This window comes from Zootermopsis nevadensis, unplaced genomic scaffold (assembly GCF_977971745.1).
Source record: "Zootermopsis nevadensis isolate Lab colony 2312 unplaced genomic scaffold, Znev_1.0 Znev_ptg000024l, whole genome shotgun sequence".
Taxonomy (NCBI): Eukaryota; Metazoa; Arthropoda; class Insecta; order Blattodea; family Termopsidae; genus Zootermopsis; species Zootermopsis nevadensis.
In genome coordinates, this window is record NW_028259156.1 from 3,145,860 (window position 1) to 3,165,811 (window position 19,952).

Consider the following 19,952-nt stretch of genomic DNA (forward strand, 5'->3'; position numbering starts at 1 on the left):
TGTCGAACTAATTACTATCCCAAGTAACATGCAGGAAAACCCAAAATGCTATGCACATTTGCTGGGTATCATGTTGGTATGATCTGTATTTGGAAAGGTCCAGGTGCAAAAACTAGTGATGAGTTAAACTGCTCTTCTGTGATCACAGGCGTGACTGTGTTAGCACACTCTCAAACACGGTGAAAGTGTTCGAGATGCTAGCATGCATTTAATATTCTGCCACGGTTGTGATTCAGCTCATCGCTGCATTGGTAAAATTGACTATGGTGGTACACAGTGATGCAACTGCGAATATGATTGGCTGTCTGTTGCTGTTCTGTTTACGTGTGATTACAGTACAGCTGATTTTATGAATAATAAAATTACAGAAATTAACATGTCGAAAATTCAGAATGTGTAAGTTGTATTTGAAATAATGGTTATTTAAAAAATAAAATAAAATAACTTTATTACAAGAATATTGTATATAATACTTCGTATCTAAAATGAAAGTTTTCAGTTAGGTTAGGTGTACGCCTAACGTTAGTTAAACTACTATTCTTTTTAAAATATAACATTTCGTATACAATATGGTATGTTGCAAACAATCAGCCATTTTGGAAACTGAACACAAGGTAAATACATTAGCATAAAAGAAGCAAGAAAATAACAGAATTAACTAACATTCCCCAGGTTACAATTCAAAAACACAAACATATTTGCTCTCTTACTGCTCAATCTATTCCGACGCTCGGTAATCAGATTCCCTGCTTTTGAAAAAAAACTTTCACAAAGCACCAAGCTGCCTAATGCACAAAATATTTCACGGACAACCATGCTGAGGTGTGGATAATTGAATTGATGCGCTTTCCACCATTGCAAAGGATCTTCGTTCCTTGGAAGAAATGCTTCTTCAAGGAAACGATTTACCTCTACAATGGCTCTTGATGTTGCTCTAACTATTCTTGGTGGATTTCTTGCAACTGATACATCAATATAATTCCACACGCACAATTCATCTGCATCTGTAGTGACCATTGGTGAATGTGGTGTGGTATCAACATTATGGTTGACTTTTGATGCAATCAGTGCAGTCACTTTCTGCTTGGCATTTTCTGAAATTTGTTTATCAGAGAATGCTAACATCTTAAAGCGAGGATCAATAAATGTGCAGACCATCAATGTTGTGCTTTGTTCCAGGCTTCCAAAGCGCTCTTGTATTAATCTAATTCAGCACTGTATCACGTGCTGCACCTCCTTGCAAAATGATTTTTTCAGCAGAATGTTACAAACATTCTTCAGGCCAATTGCAAGTGGGATGATTAGAGATGCTGTGGCATACTTTTCTGCACTCATTGTTTTTGTAACTGACTGGAATGGTTTGAGGACTAGTATCAATTCCCAGATTATCTTCCAGTCTTCAGAAGACAAAATGGGAAGATCTTTATCAATAAATGCTATTGTAGGTTTAAGTGATTCCTCTAGTAGTGCGAATCGTTCTAACATGTCATAAGTCGACTTCCGAGTTGGTATATCGTGAATCAACTTAAGTGCTTGTCTGCCAGTGTTATTTTGTTGGTAAGTTATGAGTTTCTCATTAGCATTGGTACTCCTCTTGAAATGAGAAACTGTTGTTCTTACTTTTTCAATGATTCTTTGCACATTAGGAATTTCCAGTCCTTCTTTGACTATTAAGTTAATAATATGTGGGAAACATATTATGTAACACAACTTTGTAGATAGGCAGTTATGAGTGTGCAATTGAAATAAATTATTTAAAACTGTAAAGCATCATTATGAAGATTTTCTTCTGGGTTGTTGCGCTGTGTAGTCTGGTCGATGTTAACCAACATTTCAGAGGTCATACTGCCTCCGACATCTGGGCGATGAATATGCCAGTAGGGTGTGTGGGGCTAGGTTTATAGGTGCCGGAATGTGAATGGTGTACCCTGCCCCGAACCAATGGGAGGATCAGTGTGATGATCAATTGAGAAGTGTTCATGGTCTTTCTGTTCCAACAATGGTATGGAGGAACTGAAGAAAACAGCAAAAAATCTCAGCTGACCATAGGGCCAAGACCCAAAGTGAAGACGTGTCAAATGCAAATGGATGGCCTGGTCACTCAAAATATGTTTCAGATCAATGCACAGTTCTCCATAACAATTTTAAATTGGGGCATGTGCGTTTGAACTGCTGTCATTTATTTCTATTTTGGTGGATCATTTAAAAAAAATTGGATTGCTCCCTGTTACCACAAAAAAGCATTCCTATTTAGTGTCTTATCCCAGCACACACTTTAAAAAACAATTTCTTGCCGTTTGTTGTATAAAAGTGCCATGTTGTGACTTGTGATGTACATCATGGACGATCACATATGATGAATATATTCAGTTGCCAAAATTTTCACAACTGGTGCCTTGGGATTTGGCCAACACTTTTGGACAGGTCATGCTCCGCTGCTACGTCTCCTCTTGGTTACCGTCATCTCTATAGTTTTATATTTTGTGAGTGAAGTTACTCCTCACTTCAGACACTGATGATACTGAGGACTAAAATCTTAAATTGGAGAACAGATAAAAGATGTGAGATGTAGTCCAAGAATTTGGGCTTTGGGTGCTGTAGCAGCCCTAGACTTTAAGGGCAGGGGGCTTGATATTGCCTCTGGTATGAAGATACATTCAGCTTCTGTTTATCATGGGTGGTGTAGTGTAACTCAGCATAATTTCAGTGCTTATGACGTATGTTTAACTTGCACATAGCTGGTAATCAATAAGGTACTTTACTGAGGGATTCTGTATTTGATCAATATATTGGAATTTATATTCAAAAACTTTGTATATAAGTGGCAGCAGTGATCAAGGTGCTATTGTGTCAGGGTTTTGACTGTACATAGTGGGCCTAATTAAATTCATTTTATTTATTTTTAAGGAACATCGAGCATCTTTATGAACATAAGCCATTTTGCTATAGTAAATATATCAGAGATGATGAGATGGGTGGGACATTTAGCACATGGTGGGAAATGAGAAATGCATACAACATTTGTGTTGGAAAACATAAAGGGATGAGACCACTAGAAAAACTTAGGTATAAGTGGGAGGATAATATTAAAACGGATCTTAGGTGGTGTGTGAGGGTATAGACTGTATTGAGCTGGCTCAGAATATGGTCTAATGGGAAGCTTTGTATTCTTCGGTCCTTGTCTGAAGGTCAAGTGCTTAAAGTGAGAGAAATTAAGAAGTGCCTTGTATCTAGTATCTGGCTCAGATAGCTTTAGTTACTGCTCAAAAAGAAATGGGTTATTGCCCAATGAATAAGGCAGTCTCTATTTTTCATCCCTTTTATCTTACATTACCAAATGAACCCTGTAATATTTTTTTGTTTCTGGATTTCAAGCAAACTTACAACCAGGCCTCATGAGATCCAAGTCTTCAGGTTCTTGATCCTTCCCTGCAAATTGGTGCAAGGTATAGGTTGAGAAACTTATCAGAACTTGAATTTACTGGCATTGAAAAATTGCTTATAAAACTTAAGCTTACTGTCTTAAACTTTTGATTTGCATTGCACATATTTCGACATGTGACACAAAAACTATTTGTTTGTACGCTTTGCAGGAAAGGGTATTCTCTGTTAACAGAAGGAATTACACAGATTGAGGGTAAGATTTCACGTTCACACGGCGACAGATACGAAGTTTGCTGTCTTCTGGGATGTCGCGCCCTTCACTTTATTCAATGGCGTGATCCGATGGGAAGATGTTTCTACAAATTTCGTATCTATTAAGTCCAGACCGAAATTGCATTGTTTGCTGAAATGTTGGTTAACATGAAACTTTTAACACCCGCCGAGAAAACCTACGGTTAAGTTTAGTTCTGTAATCTGTGCACTGGAAGGCGGAAAAGTTATCGCTGACTACAAAAGGACGCTCATAGCATTGTCAGCGTTTGTACAGAAGTGTGAAGCAATATTAGTAGGATTGTTTCAAGCTAGTTTCCTATACAATCATGATGTGTGATGAACATTTTTCATACCCTAAGAACATTCAGGAGTCTGTTGCAACAAGAGTGCCAAGAATAATATTGCACAGAGCTGAGGAAATATTTCCATCTCTGAAGGATACCATCGTGAGTATATAAAAACAAACATAACTAATAGTTATATAAAAAGGTCTCAAGTCGTTATGTTATAATGTGGTTGAAAATGATTCCCGTCTTGTGTTCATTATGTTATGGCTATCATGAACATGACCGCTACACAGTTAACAGTGTGGAATTATCCTTTATAAATGAAAGAAGGTGTGTATGTATATCTATGGGGATGGATTGTGAGATGCTTGTGTAAGAGATATGTACCTTAGCATCAATACTCAAGTAAATTTCTTGTTTCATCGAGACAAGGTTAATGCATTTTCTTGTTTCTGGAAAATTTTATATGAAAAAGATTTTTTGAGGTACAATTTTATCCTGAATATACTCAGTATTAGCTTGAGGGCACCCGATATTCTATTTCAGGATATGGTATTGTAGATTTTCATCCAGTTTATACCTGCATTTAATGCATACCATCTCAAGGAATTATGTTTAACTCATAATTTCACAGCAGAATATTGATAAAATCAAGATAGAAAATGATGTGGATGTTCTGAGTGAAGAATCTGTTGGCGTGAGAATCGATGAAGTTTACACACCATCAACTTTTCCCATAGTAAAGGATGAATGGAAGGTAAGACTCCTTTCAACCAAATTATTTATGGTTCTTATCTGTTTGTGTGTATGTACAAATGTATCGATACATGCATTCATGCATGTTGTTTAAGGATAACTGTTTTATAAAAACAACATTTCTCAAACATAATAATTGTACTGGGTCTCCAAGTTATGAGGTCACGGTCTTGCTTACATTGCGTTATCGGCCGCTGCTGTTGACAAAGGCGGGACTTGTACGCGTGAGTCACGGGCGAATCAGTTTCGGTGCCGCTAGTAACAGCGAACTGCAAATATTTCTCGTCACTAATACATGTTATTACATTAATTGTTTTTACCTTAAATCACAAAAGATGTTCAAAGTGACTTCCTTGTGCTTGCAAGCAAGCTTCACATCTCGTGAACATATTTTGAAATACTCAACGAAGCTCTTCTTGGGAAATTGTCGAATATTTTCTTTTTGTGATTTAAGGTAAAAACAATTAATGTAATAACATGTATTAGTGACGAGAAATATACGTAGTTCGCTGCTACTAGCGGCACTGAAACTGATTCGCCCGTGACTCACGCGTACAAGTCCCGCCTTCGTCAACAGCAGCAGCCGATAACGCAATGTAAGCACGACCGTAACCTCATACATTGAAGACCTGGTATATGTGTATGGTGGTTTTACAGAACTGTATGGATCCACTGAAAGATGAACCTGATTCAGACAGTGATATGTGTCAGGATGGAAATCAGGTCATCAGTGTAAAAGCTGAGGATGTCTCAGATATAAAAATTGAGGAACATCCTATTCCAATAACAAATCTAGTTATGAAGTATGAACAGGAGGTAAGTCCATTGAAGTGTCAATTGTCCTCATGTGTGTCTGCCCATCCAAAAGAATAAAGTCGCTTCTGATGAATAAATTTTGAAATTGTTTCTAAGTTATGAATGGTATCATAGAAAATCTTCAGACATACGTAGATCCTGTGAATTATTCTACACATGGACTCAGAGTACTGTGTTTCTTTTAGCAGTAACTCACTCAGGCTCTATCCCTTCCATCAGAAGTAAGGATATGGTATGCTGAATTACCAGATTATACTCACAGTAGATCTTATTTAGGATGGATGTATTATTTATTCCCATTTGCCTTCTTCTCATCATAAGTGATATCACTGAAAGAATAAAATTGGAATCGACACTCTGAACAACTTTGTTGTTTTTGCGTCATTTATCTTGTCGTTAAGTTTTAAAGTTGTGTAACTGCTGCGTGACAGTCAGTAGGGGAGAGAGGGGCTTTGTGGTGTAATAAGAGACTCCCAAAAGTGAAGTTGAGTGAAATCTCCACTTGTAGTTTACATTCATTCTGGGATTTTAGATTTATTGGTGGCACTGTATTTTCTGACAGTGACAGTGATAATTACATGGAATTTTGTGCTCTGTTTGATTTGAACATGAAATTGGTAGAAATATGTTTTTAAAAAATTAAAATTTTAAAAGTGGTCATCTTGGTAGTTCAATTATAAAGTTAGGAAAGTGGTTTATTGGAACAGTCGTTATTACTGTAGACTGTACATCACTTTGCCTGACAGTAAATTTTATTTGTTTTCTGTTACTTATTAAGGCATGAAGATGTGCTGGTGTTCTTATTGACAAATAGAGAAAGCTACATGTTGTCAGTCAATACATTTCTAAAAATCTGGGTTATTTATTTGAGTTAATTTTTTGAATTTATATTTGAATTAGCAAATCATGACTTCATAAATCCCCACTTCTTGATACTTTGACTCTGACTGGTTAACTCTTTGCTTGCCTATTGCAAGAAGTCGATTCATTTTGCTATAGGTTTTCTAATAACAAGCCTGGCTGGATACAAAGAACTTGAGTATGTATGTTATGATATAGGATGAGAATCCAGGGATAGTTGGCATACGTGACTTTTCTTCTATTCCGTGCATTAGAGATTTTTTTTGAACCTCTTAAGTACCATGCTGTCATTCAGGAGTGCATTTAATATGTATCAGAGTTCAGGCCTGACAAGAAACCCAACTTTCTGTTACAAGTATCAAGGAACTAAATGAACTAGCATCCAACATCTTCCTATCCCACTGCATCTAGAGTAATATATTTGCCAAGTTTGAGTGCTTACCTTTTAATACAGCGACCTACCATTCAAAGTTAGAACACACATGCAATGGAAGACCAGGGTTTCCAAAATATTTAATCTCTTGCTGTAAGTAGCCATCAAGTGATTGAACCAACAAATTTACATGTAGCTGTTCCACTGTGTAAAAAAGTGTGTTTACTGGAATTCAGATGCAATCTGGTACAGAATAAGAACCAAGATAAGAGTGACTTGGCATTTATTGTTTGAGTATGGTGTTAAATTGGGGGCTGTAAGTTGAGGTCAGGGGCTCCGGATTACGTCACATACCTCAGTGAATTAACTGTTGTAAACAGTGATGTGGACTTCAAATTCTTGCAGTCAGATATTGGGATTTGGTAGAAAAACCTATCATGTTGCTTTCAAACTCAGTCTTCTGTTCATTATGTTAAGTTTATCGTAATTCTTTTCTCTTTTTCTTCAGCTGAGGCCTCAGAATGAACATGAACTTAACGATGGTAGGGGACATCCGAATTCCTGTGATGTATGCAGTAAAACATTCTGTTGGCCAAGTGTTCTAAAGAGACATCAACTCACACATAGTGGAGAGCATACATTCACCTGTAATGTGTGCAATAAGTTGTTCCGACGGAATCGTGATTTGAAGATACATGAACGTGTACATAGTGGCGAACGTCCATATTCTTGTGACGTGTGTAATAAATCATTCACTCAGATCAGTAGTCTGAAGAAACATCAAGTCATACACAGTGGAGAGCGTCCATATTCGTGTGACGTGTGTAATAAATCATTCGCTCTGAAGAGTCTTCTGACACAACATCAAGTCATACACAGTGGAGAGCATCCATATTTGTGTGACATGTGTAATAAATCATTCGCTCTGAAGAGTTATCTGACACAACATCAAGTCATACACAGTGGAGAGCGTCCATATTCTTGTGACGTTTGTAATAAATCATTCACTCAGAACAGTAGTCTGAAACAACATCAAGTCATGCACAGTGGAGAGCGCCCATATTCTTGTGACGTGTGTAATAAATCATTCACTCTAAAGAGTCATCTGACACAACATCAAGTCATACACAGTGGAGAGCGTCCATATTTGTGTGACGTGTGTAATAAATCATTTACTCAGAAGGGTAATCTGAAAGAACATCAAGTCATGCACAGTGGAGAGCGTCTATATTCTTGTGACGTATGTGATAAATCATTCAATCACAAGAGTATTCTGAAACGACATCAAGTCATACACAGTGGAGAGCGTCCATATTCTTGTGACGTTTGTAATAAATCATTCACTCACAAGAGTAGTATGAAGAAACATCAAGTCATTCACAATGGAGAGCTGCCATATTCTTGTGACATTTGTAATAAATCATTCACTCACAAGAGTATTCTGAAACGACATCAAGTCATACACAGTGGAGAGCGTCCATATTTGTGTGACGTGTGTAATAAATCATTTACTCTAAAGAGTCATCTGACACAACATCAAGTCATACACAGTGGAGAGCGTCCATATTCTTGTGACGTTTGTAATAAATCATTCACTCACAAGAGTAGTATGAAGAAACATCAAGTCATTCACAATGGAGAGCTGCCATATTCTTGTGACATTTGTAATAAATCATTCACTCACAAGAGTATTCTGAAACGACATCAAGTCATACACAGTGGAGAGCGTCCATATTTGTGTGACGTGTGTAATAAATCATTTACTCAGAAGGGTAATCTGAAAGAACATCAAGTCATACACAGTGGAGAGCGTCTATATTCTTGTGACGTATGTGATAAATCATTCACTTCCAAGAGTATTCTGAAACAACATCAAGTCATACACAGTGGAGAGCGTCCATATTCTTGTGACGTTTGTAATAAATCATTCACTCACAAGAGTAGTATGAAGAAACATCAAGTCATTCACAATGGAGAGCTGCCATATTCTTGTGACATTTGTAATAAATCATTCACTCACAAGAGTATTCTGAAACGACATCAAGTCATACACAGTGGAGAGCGTCCATATTTGTGTGACGTGTGTAATAAATCATTTACTCAGAAGGGTAATCTGAAACAACATCAAGTCATGCACAGTGGAGAGCGCCCATATTCTTGTGACGTGTGTAATAAACCATTCACTCTAAAGAGTCATCTGACACAACATCAAGTCATACACAGTGGAGAGCGTCCATATTTGTGTGACGTGTGTAATAAATCATTCACTCAGAAGGGTAATCTGAAACAACATCAAGTCATACACAGTGGAGAGCGTCCATATTCTTGTGACGTTTGTAATAAATCATTCACTCACAAGACTAATCTGAAAGAACATCAAGTCATGCACAGTGGAGAGGGTCCATATGCGTGCGACGTGTGTAATAAATCATTTGCTTGGAAGATTTGTCTGAAGAAACATCTTTTGTTACATTCATAACCTGTGTTGTGTGTGACAGATCATTCAGTCAGTGGAGTCATCTGAAGAGACATTAGAGCATGTGACATGGATAGTGTCCATGTTTCTGTGTGTGTATGATTGATCTCAAGAATGATTAATATATGTAATGGTGTTTTTCCTATCATGTGTGTAATACGTCGTTTCATTGTCAGGGTATTCTGTGGAGGCATAATTATATACACAGCATCCGTATCACGTGATTTCTGCTTCCAGTTTCTAGGCAAATGTCATCTTATTCATAATTGATGTGTGTGTGAGAACATGTTCTGGAACTGGTGTAACGTGTGGCAAAAGAGGAAATGTACTATGAAAAATAGGTAGAAATGAACAGGTCTAAGAATTTCAGTAAAACTTGTCAACATTCACGGCCTAAGTTCTGTGATAAATTTATTAAGAAGGATTTCCAATGACGACTGTGGAAATAAGACATAAGTGATGGTAATTGCTCTTCTTTTGTCTTCCTCACCCGCCAACTTTGGTCTAAAATATGTACACGGTTTGTGTTTGAACTCGGTACACAGAACTAAGAGCACAGAGTATTTAACATAGTCAGTCAGGATGTTTATTTGACAATGCTGGATTTAGAGCTTTGATGCGTTACTATTATGGTGTTAACTTTTACTATGCTTTGACCTTGATCACTTGAATGTGTTTTTACCAGTGGTGGCCCATCCATAAGAGCTACAACACCCCCAATAATTTTTCAAAAATTGAAAAAAAAAAATTGTTTCCTCTATATCATTATTTTAATATTGCCCCTTACGTTGTCATTATCTACTAATCGGCTGAACTGACAATAAATCCGCAGGCGAGGAGCGAGAAGCAGAATGAGGGATGCAAGGATTTCAGGTGGGCTGGCCGGTCCAAAGTTGCGAGCGTAGTGTCGAGGTGGAGTGAGGGGCAGTTCACTGTTACAGCGCGAATCGGAGCTGCAGTCCCCGCAGCCGGCTTATAGTAAACACGCTTGCCTGGTACCACGTGTTTTAAACTGGTTTCTGTATCATAATCTGTTTCGTGGTTATTGCTAATGAGCGTTCAATAATTCTGTGTGCGGACTATTTTTTGTTCTGGTAATGATAATGAGCAAAGGAAGTGCATCATAGTTACAGCAAATTACTTTTTCTAAATTGTCTTCCAGGCTTAGAAATGGTCAAAACATCATCGAGCACATTTAGGTTTTCTCCTGATGTAAATTTACTTATGTGGTTATGTGTTGAAAAACTATTCTGATTTTTCCGCTCTGCGCAGCACTACCACTACTCAGACTCACGAGCCGCAACTGGTTTTTACTTTCTTATGAATAGGATAGTGCTTCTTTTATATGTTGTTAATCTTGATAAAATTACTTGCTGTGTCATCGTAATTGGTAAACATAATAGTATTAATAGTTTATGAGAAAAATGTAAGAGCGTAATTTTACAAAAGGCCTTGGCCAAAAATAAGACTGGGAATTTTATATTGTAAATTTATTTTTAAATAATGCCATATGTAACAGACATTTCTTCATACTCCAGACAGTACATAAAGCATGTAGTTGAACATTCAGATGTCACAGTTAATGTGTTTAACTGATTTTTGTTTATAGTATGTCATTTTGGGTCCATATCCTCTATAGAGGAACTCAAGTTATCTGACAGCTGAACGCAAACATTATTTCTTGTTGAAGTTGACTGTCTTCTGGGATGTTATGCCGTGTGGTCTGGTAGATGTTTGTCGATGATTGCTGCCTCTGCCCTGAAGAAAGAGGCAGAAAACAAATGTGAAACTCTTGCAGACTCTTTCCAGACTACATGATGTTACATTCATGAAGATGGTCGTCTAAGACTTGCTACTCTGACAACCTGAAATATGACGTTGTTTGCTGTTGTTGGCAGCTTAAATAGTTAAGTACGCAGTAGAAAATATGTAATTAAGGAAGCTGATAAACATTGTGTTTTATTATACATACAATGCGTTATTTGCTGTGTTAATATCTTTGTAGGAGTGATGTGACATCTACAGTAACACAGCTGCACTTTCAATAAATGAATACTAAGACCTGTTTGTCTGTTAGTTTTGTATTTGGTTTATGCTGTCACAACAAAGTTTTTTAGGAAACGTGAAAGGAAGAGACAACTTTGAAGATCTAGATGTAGATGGATCTTAATGAAGGAAGGTGGGAGGTTTGAGTGTGGATTCATGTGGCTCTGGATGTGGTCCATTGGTGAACATGGTTATGAGCCTTCTTTTTATAGCTCATTTTTGTTTGTTATTTTTCTTCTACTACAGCAACGGCGATTTTGAGGCATTGCAACAGTGGGAAAGGCCGTTGTGGGTCCTAGTGATGTCCTGGACTGTAAACCAGTGAAATTTGAATTCCAAGTAGGCAACCTACGGATTCACGGGCACATTTACTACAGACCTCTCAGGATACACTTAAGATCATTCTTTTGTTTATTTCACAGTCCATTGTGTGTGCAGTTTATTAAATGACGCTGCTGCAAGTGGCTCGGTTGATGAGTGTCGAACGACGTGTTGGTGAGTGAGTAATGAATTTGGATATGGTGTGGAAGGATGTGGTCGTGGCTTACTTAAATTCGGCTTACAGTCACGGCATTTGTCACGGGAAACCACAGTATGGCGTGTTTTTGGAACCTCCACCGGTATGAAGCAGAATTACTAAGTCTGAGAAAAGTCACAGTTAATTCTCATTTCGGATAGCAGGTTCTCAGCGTGAGACTGCAAACTGCAAGTCTTGACTCACAAACTGTCTTTCTGTTTAGTCAGCTACCACGGAGACTAATTCTGTGGAGCATAACTCTTCCTGTGATGCTGGTGGTAGTTTATATGGTCAACATATTCCACAATCTTTATGGAACCCGTAAGTTCATTACCATTTTCAAAAGAGCCCGTCAGTTACCTGCGTGCTGAATCAGACCCCCTTTCGTCCGTCGGGAGAAGGAAATCTCTTGTGGGCTTCCTTGGGTGTTTTGAAGGCGTGGATGTTCTGCGATTGCAATATTTCATCCAACCTTTTGAAGCTCGGTGGTAACTGTATATACCACCAACATTTACAGTCAATAACAATGAAAGCTTAAATTTACATCAAGTGGGGAGAAAAGATGCTGTTTCATTTTTAAAAGCTGCATTTCCTGTAAAAATTCCTAGTATTAATATTATTCCAGTCACAGAAACAGAGATGAAAAGTGTAATAAATTCCCTCAAATGAGAAAACTCATTAGGTTATGATGAAGTAACAAGTAAAATTTTTAAACCTTTTTCAGCTTCAATTAGTTGTCCATTAACCCACATTTGGAATCATTCACTATACACAGGCATTTTCCCGGACCGCCTTAAAATATCACTAGTAAGTTCACTGTAGAAGAAAGGTGAAAAAACTAGTATGACAAATTAGAGGCCAATTTCACTATTAACTTCTTTTTCTAAAGCACTTGAGAAGGTTATGTACAATAGATTAAGTCATCATATGCATAGTAACAACATATTGGTCCCGGAACAATGAACTTTATCGTAAATAACCAAGAACTCTTTCAAACTAATCCTGCTGTACACAGTGTCAACACAAGGAATAAAAATCAGCTTCATGGACCAATTGCTAACCTCTGATGTTTTCAGAAGAGTGCATATTATGCAGGGATTAAAATTTTCAATAGTCTACCATCAACTCTCACAAGTCTCGTAAATAAGAAGGAGCAATTTTAGGTAGCATTAAAAAGATACTAAATTACACACGCCTTTTACTCTGTCAATGAATTTATGTTGTTTACAAATAAGTGATAAATTTTTCTTGTGTGTAATGGGTAGATCTGTTTGTACCTTATCATTTCTCTAGGTGAATAATTTGTTTTGTATTATGTGACATTTATATAATAGTATGAATTGTACTTTATAATATGTATTATTATTATTTTTATTATTATGACTTTTTCCACATCCAATTGTCATCTGACTGTCTTATGGATCCATGGAATGTGAATAAATTATTCAACAAAGTTTGCTCAGCCTTCTTAACAGTGCCCTTGAATTGATCTGACGTCAGTGTCAAGCGGGGCAACTGTCTTCGCCGTCCAACTGAGCTGATGTCGAAGTCAAATCCGAGGTCATTTGCTGCTCTCTTTGCCGCCTGAAATATAACGCCTCCACACCCGCAGACTCATGCGAACATACGAATGTCAAGAGGGGATCAGAGCTTTTAATGATGGAATGAGCTGTACCCAGAACTATCCTGTTGTGAAGATTCTCCAGATCCAAGAGACCTCTACCGCCAAGATGACTTGGGAGGGTGAAGACTTCGGTGCATGGTCATCATTTTTCTGGTGGCCCTGTCCAGGTTTTTGAACTCGTTAACTGTCCACTTCATTGCTCCAAAAGTATAGAGCACAGATCGGAACAGCAAGCATGTTGGTGGAAGTGACTTTGTTTCTACCAGGGAGCTTGGAACTCCAAATCTGTCGTAGGGTGTGTCTATACTTACTGCACAGAGTCTCGTTGACCTTGGAGGCATCTTGGACATGACTCTCACACACACCAAGATATGTATAGGACTCTTCGGCATCAAGATGGTGTATGATGCTTCCGTCCACGAGTTGCACGTCTTCGCCGAAATTGCTATTTCTTCCCCATTTCAAATGCAGAACTACACACTTGTCCAATCCAAATTCCATGCCGATATCCTGAGTGTATACTTGCACGGTGTTCAGTGCACTTTGAATGCCACTGTCGCTGGCAGCATAAAGTTTTAAGTCATCCATATAAAAAAGGTGTGTGACTTTGTGTCTGCGGGTGGACAGTGCACCGCACATGTAACCACGCTCGCGTCTTAGCACAACTGAAAGAGGAAGTAGCGAGATGCAGAAAAGAAGAGGGCTCAAGCTGTCACCTTGAAACACTCCGCGGTGATAGTATACCAACTCAGTTGACACTACACGCTTACTAGATGTTAGAGTGAAGAGCGTTTTCCAGAACGGTAGCAGATTTTCAATGCATCTCACTATGTCAGGTTGGACTTTCAGCACTTTGAGCAAGATGACAATCAGCTCATGAGAAGTTGTGTCAAAAGCTTTTTTGTAGTCCACCCAGGCCATTGACAGGTTGCGCTTATAATGGACCGCATCTGGACAGATGCATCTGTCAATCAACAGATTGTCCTTGCAACCTGCAATGCCACGTTTTGAACCCCGCTGCTCGTATACCTCTTTCCAGATAGGGTCGATATGGTTCAAGATGGAGGTGAACGCCTTGTATACAGTATAAGACAGGTAATATGTCGGTAGTTTTCCGGATTAGACAAATCTCCTTTCTTCGGAATAAGAACGGTGCGCCCTTCTGTCAACCAAGGTGGAATGGGCTCTGTACCACACAAAAAAGATGTAAAGATACGAGATTGATGTTTGTGTGTGCTCGTAGAGTTTCTTCCAGAATGACTCGACCTCCGTTGCTGTTGGTGGGGTATGAACGACTGGAGTGTTCTTGCTGAAGAGACGGGAAGGGCATACACGGCCCTATAACGTTTCACTAACTTCTTCCTGTTCGCGGTTAGTGCCCGTATTTTGTCCAGAGAGTGCTGCTTGATGGTCAGCAGCGTATTCTTGTTCAGTGTGTGATATCTGGCCTTGAGAGAGCGGGCAACAAGCCTCAGCTTGGTGGTAAATCTCCGACCAGAGTTCACATACTCAATCACGCAGTGAATTCTGGTTACCAGTTGCCTTTCCAACTTTAACTTCGCGTCCAGACGTTTTGTTTGCAGCTCAGCTTTTTCTGCCACTTTAGGCGGGGCTGGGGTTACTAATGACCTAACTGCAGTGTAAACGACGCAATTGATAGTAAGCAGATCAGAATCGTCTTTTAGGAATTCGTCTAGGATTTCGGCCAGATGTTTGGCCCGCAGCGATATCTTGTGGTGAACTGTTCGATGCCTGTCCTTCAGATGTTCACAGGAGTTCAACAATTGGTGGAACCGCGTTTTAATGTCGATATCAACAGTCGCAGCTGGAGGACATGGTGCGATATTTTTAATTTCTTCGCGCTTGTACTCGCGGCGTAGCTGCAACTGGATCTTGCGGCTCGAAGTCAAAGCCTTTCCTTCGCAGATGGTTGACATGGTCTCGCAGGTTTTGTTGCGAGAGACCGGAGTGCTCAGGATGCATCCGTGCCATGTACCCTCTCCGCGAAGGATCACTAGTGGCGTGACACGCAAGAAGGTCACGCCGTAGATCGTCCGTCCACCCCATGCGAACGGCCCCATGGTTTGTGCCACTCCCAGCGCCTCTAGGGCCCACATCCGAAACGGGCCGGCAGGAAGTGGCTTTACTGCCATTATTTTTAGGAACCAGTTTAAACTGCGTGCCGGGTGGTTGGCCCGACGCACAGACGGCAGCATCTGTCAGTACAAAGACTGTCCAGGGCACGCCACGAGGAGGCTGCTGGTCCGATTTGTGCCCCTTATTATTATTATTTTGTATTGTATTGCTGTTATTGGCCTTTTTGGCTGTTGTCAAGCACTTTAATAAATGAATTGAATTGAATCTCTCTTGTAACATGTGCCCTGAAGCACTGGTAAATTTCCACCAATCACACGACGTTACAACGCAGAAGTCTGCAATTTTCATCCAACGTTACAGCGCAGAAAATGACTATCCTGAATCTCGTAACTGTTCTAAGTAATTTTGTGTGTACATATAGAATATAAATACCAGTTTATTTAGGTATTTTACTGCAAATTGTAAATAAAATCCAACAAAGTGTAAATAATCATGGTTGTACTCTTCACTAAGATTGCAATGTAGTATCCATTTAGGTAATGTAATAGAATTTCAAAATTAAGGAGAGTGCTTAATTTAGAAATAAAATCAACAGATGGATTGCTTGTGTTTAGGGTTGCCTCTTATTATGGAGCTAAGATGCCTATATTGGCTTATACTCATGCAATGAAATATTGTTTTGTGCAAATGGTTAGCAAAGAACCTTATGGGCTGTAATAATGAAAATGCATTTAACATAATTTTAATTCTTGTAATGGAAGTACATCTACACTTTATTTGTGTATCTCCATGGTCATGTTTGCAGAGGAAGGGCTTCTTGGGAGATACCTTGTTTCATGGGTGTGCAGTTAAACTTCCTGCTGTCAGGAAAGAAGAGAAGTTTCGGTGTTTGAAAACAAACAGGTAAACTGAAATAGCAAGGTGTTAATGAAATACTAAGTTTGATCGAGTTTTACTTTGAAGGAAAGGGTTTTAAATAATTTTGTTCTTTTTGATACTGTATGGTGATTAGGAGGAATCTGTGGCTTTTTATTGTGCATCAACTTCATATCATGTACCAAAAATATAACAATCCCATTGCAGTAATCTACTTTAATTTCACTTCAGGAACTGTGCTATTCTTTGGGGGTGGATGGACACTGATGCCATGGATGTGGAAGAGCCAGCTGACCTCTGAAATGTTGGTGCAACCCAGAAGACAGCCATCTTTCTACTCACCAGAGTGAGAACCTGAAATCATCTAACAGTGCATGTTTTGGCTGCCCTTTTTATATTACATTTTGCAGAGCAATTCTAGGCTCATATCTGGATTAATTGCTGAGCTCACGCCTACGCATTTCTCTGGATGGCAGGAAGTTGCTGTAGTTGTTGCATTAGAAACACTCACCTCAGTATTTGAAATTAATTTATTCCAAGTAAAAGTTAACATAATTATGTGAGACTGATCACTATATCACAGCCCTTACCATTTTTGAACTGATGTTGATGAGAGAAAGGTTCTGCAAGGCATTAGGAGGTGGAATTTTAAAAATTTTCAAAAAATTTTGGTTTTGTGCGCTTTTCAGACAATTTACAGCATTTTTTGATTTTTCGAAAATTTTGAAAAATTTGAATATTATTTCTTATATTTCCCCAAGAGATGCTTGCCAAACTCGGTGAATGCCACAATCTGTCTCTGCCGGACTTGGCCTCTCACCCAGTTACTGCCTGCCTCGGTGTCTGCACCACCTGGCCTCTGCAGGACTCTGGTCTCTGCAGGTCCGAGTCTGCCTCACGTGTTGTCTGCCGCATCTGAGCTTCTCATAGACGACACTTCAGATCCCTGACATACAGAGACCGGTCCGTGCAGAGCCCGAGTAAGGCACAGACCGCATTCGTGAGAGACACAGTACATCAGAAACTGTCCGAGAGAGACGGGTTCTGCAAGGCATCAGGTAGTGGAATTTTGAAAATTTTCAAAAAATCAAAAAATGCTGGAAATTGTCCAAAAACGCACAAAACCAAAAAATTTGAAAATATTCAGCTTCAAAATTTTTCCCAAATTTTTTAAAAAAATGGTTTTGTGCACTTTTCACAAAATTTCCAGCATTTTTTGATTTTTGGATATTGTGAAAATTTTCAAATTTTTTTCATAGGACTCCTCAAGATATGCAGCCCAGCCTCGCTGAATGCCATATACTGTCTCTGCCGAACATGGCTTCTAACTCACCTAGTTGCTGCCTTCCTCGATGTCTGCACCAAGCTGCCTCGGCAGCACTCTTGTTTCAGCATGTCCGCGTCTGCCTGACATGTTGTCTTCCGCACATGGGCTTCACAGAGACGGCACGTCAGAGTCGTGTTTTACAGAGACCGGTCCCTGCAGAGCCCGAGACATGCACCGAGAATGGCATTCATCGCTTGATGAGATCTTTAAAAAAATTTCAAATTTTTCGAAAAATGAAAAAATGCTCGAAATTGTCTGAAAAGCGCACAAAACCAATTTCTTTTCAAAATTTTGAAAAAAAATTGAAGGTAAAATTTTTCACATTTTTCTGGTTTTGTGCGCCTTTTGGACAATTTCCAGCAATTTTTCATTTTTTAAAAATTTTGAAAATTGTATCGTCTTGAGAAGTCATTTGTCCCAAGTTTTTAGAAGTCACTTGTCCCAAGTCTTGAGAAGTCACTTGTTCCAAGTCTTGAGAAGTCACATGTACCAAGTCTTGAGAAGTCACTGGACCCAAGACTTGAGAAGTTACTTGTCCCAAGTCTTGATAAGTCACATGTCCCAAGTCTTGAGAAATCAATTGTCCCAAGTCTTGAGAAGTCGCATGTCCCAAGCCGTGAGAAGTCACTTGTCCCAAGTCTTGAGAAGTCGCATGAAAAAAGTCGTGAGAATTCACGTGACAGAAGTCTTCAGAAGACACATGTCCCAAGTCATGAGAAGTCACTTGTCCCAAGTCGTGACAAGTCAATTGACCCAAATCTTGAGAAGTCGAATGACAAACGTCGTAGGAATTCACGTGACAGAAGTCTTCAAAAGACACATATCCCAAGTCATGAGAAGTCACTTGTCCCACGTTTTGAGAAGTCACTTGTCCGAAGTCTTGAGAAGTTGCATGTCCCAAGTCGTGAGAAGTCACTTGTCCCAAGTTTTGAGAAGTCGCATGTCAAGAGTCGTGAGAATTCACGTGACAGAAGTCTTCAGAAGACACATGTCCCAAGTCTTGAGAAGTCACTTATCCCAAGTCTTGAGAAGTCATTTGTCCGAAGTCTTGAGAAGTCGCATGTCCCAAGTCGTGAGAAGTCACTTGTCCCAAGACTCGAGAAGTCACTTGTCCGAAGTCTTGAGAAGTCGCATGTCCCAAGTCGTGAGAAGTCACTTGTCCGAAGTCTTGAGAAGTCGCATGGCAAAAGCCGTGAGAAGTCAATTGCAGAAGTCTCGAGAAGTAGGAAGTCTTTAAAAGTCACTTGTCCCAAGTCTTGAGATGTCACGTGTCCCAGGTCTTGAGAAGTCACTTGCCCCGAGTCTTGAGATGTCACGTGTCCCAAGTCTTGAGAAATCACTTGTCCCAAGTCTTGAGAAGTCACTTGTAACAAGTCTTGAGAAGTATCTTGTCCCAAGTCTTGAGAAGTCACATGTCCCAAGTCTTGAGAAGTTCGTGACCCAAGCCTTGAGAAGTCATTTGTCTCAAGTCTTGAGAAGTCACATGTCCCATGTCTTAGAAGTCACTTGTCCCAAATCTTGAGTAATGCATATCCCAAGTCTTGAGAAGTCACTTGTCCCAAATCTTGAGAAGTGCGTGTCCCAAGTCTTGAGAAGTCACTTGTCCCAAGTCTTGAGAAGTGCGTGTCCGAAGTCTTGAGAAGTCACTTGTCCCAAGTATAGAGAAGTCACTTGTACCAAGTCTTGAGAAGACACTTGTCTCAAGTCTTGAGAAGTGCGTGTTCCAAGTCTTGAGAAGTCACTTGTCCCAAGTCTTGAGAAGTCACGTGTTACAAGTCTTGAGAAGTCACTTGCCCCATACCTTCAGAAGTCACTTGTCCCAAGTCTTCAGAAGTCACTTGTCCCAAGGATAGAGAAGTCACTTGTCCCAAATCTTGAGAAGTCACTTGTCCCAAGTCTTGAGATCACACTTGTCTCAAGTCTTGATAAGTGCGTGTCCCAAGTCTTGAGAAGTCACTTGTCCCAAGTCTTGAGAAGTCACGTGTCCCAAGTCTTGAGAGGTCACTTGTCCCAAGCCTTGAGAAGTCACTTGTCCCAAGCATTGAGACGTCACTTACCCCAAGCCTTGAGAAGTCACTTGTCCCAAGCCTTGAGAAGTCACTTGTACCAAGCCTTGAGAAGTCACTTGTCCCAAGCCTTGAGAAGTCACTTGTCCCAAGTCTTCAGAAGTCACTTGTCCCGAGCCTTGAGAAGTCACTTGTTCCAAGCCTTGAGAAGTCACTTGTCCCAAGCCTTGAGA

The 19,952-nt window shown here is 39.5% G+C and overlaps 1 protein-coding gene and 1 long non-coding RNA gene across 4 annotated transcripts; both read left to right on the top strand.

Moving 5' to 3' along the window:
- Positions 1 to 141: 141 nt before the first annotated feature.
- LOC147872677 (uncharacterized) lies at positions 142 to 11,293 on the top strand. 3 transcript variants are annotated; one of them, XM_087355477.1, is made up of 4 exons: positions 142 to 4,103; positions 4,579 to 4,701; positions 5,358 to 5,516; positions 7,259 to 11,293. In XM_087355477.1, the coding sequence occupies exons 1-4, from the start codon at positions 3,984 to 3,986 to the stop codon at positions 9,227 to 9,229; spliced, it is 2,373 nt and encodes a 790-aa protein (XP_087211603.1). In that variant the 5' UTR covers positions 142 to 3,983; the 3' UTR covers positions 9,230 to 11,293. The 3 variants fall into 3 exon arrangements, with proteins under 3 accessions (XP_087211603.1, XP_087211604.1, XP_087211605.1); XM_087355478.1 differs by having other exon boundaries at positions 4,582 to 4,701; XM_087355479.1 differs by having other exon boundaries at positions 3,994 to 4,103; positions 4,491 to 4,701.
- Positions 11,294 to 15,678: 4,385 nt separating this feature from the next.
- Positions 15,679 to 16,944, top strand: LOC147872678 (uncharacterized). Its single transcript, XR_015536965.1, has 2 exons — positions 15,679 to 16,413; positions 16,618 to 16,944. It is a non-coding gene; the product is annotated as an uncharacterized LOC147872678 (long non-coding RNA).
- The last annotated feature ends 3,008 nt before the right edge of the window (positions 16,945 to 19,952 follow it).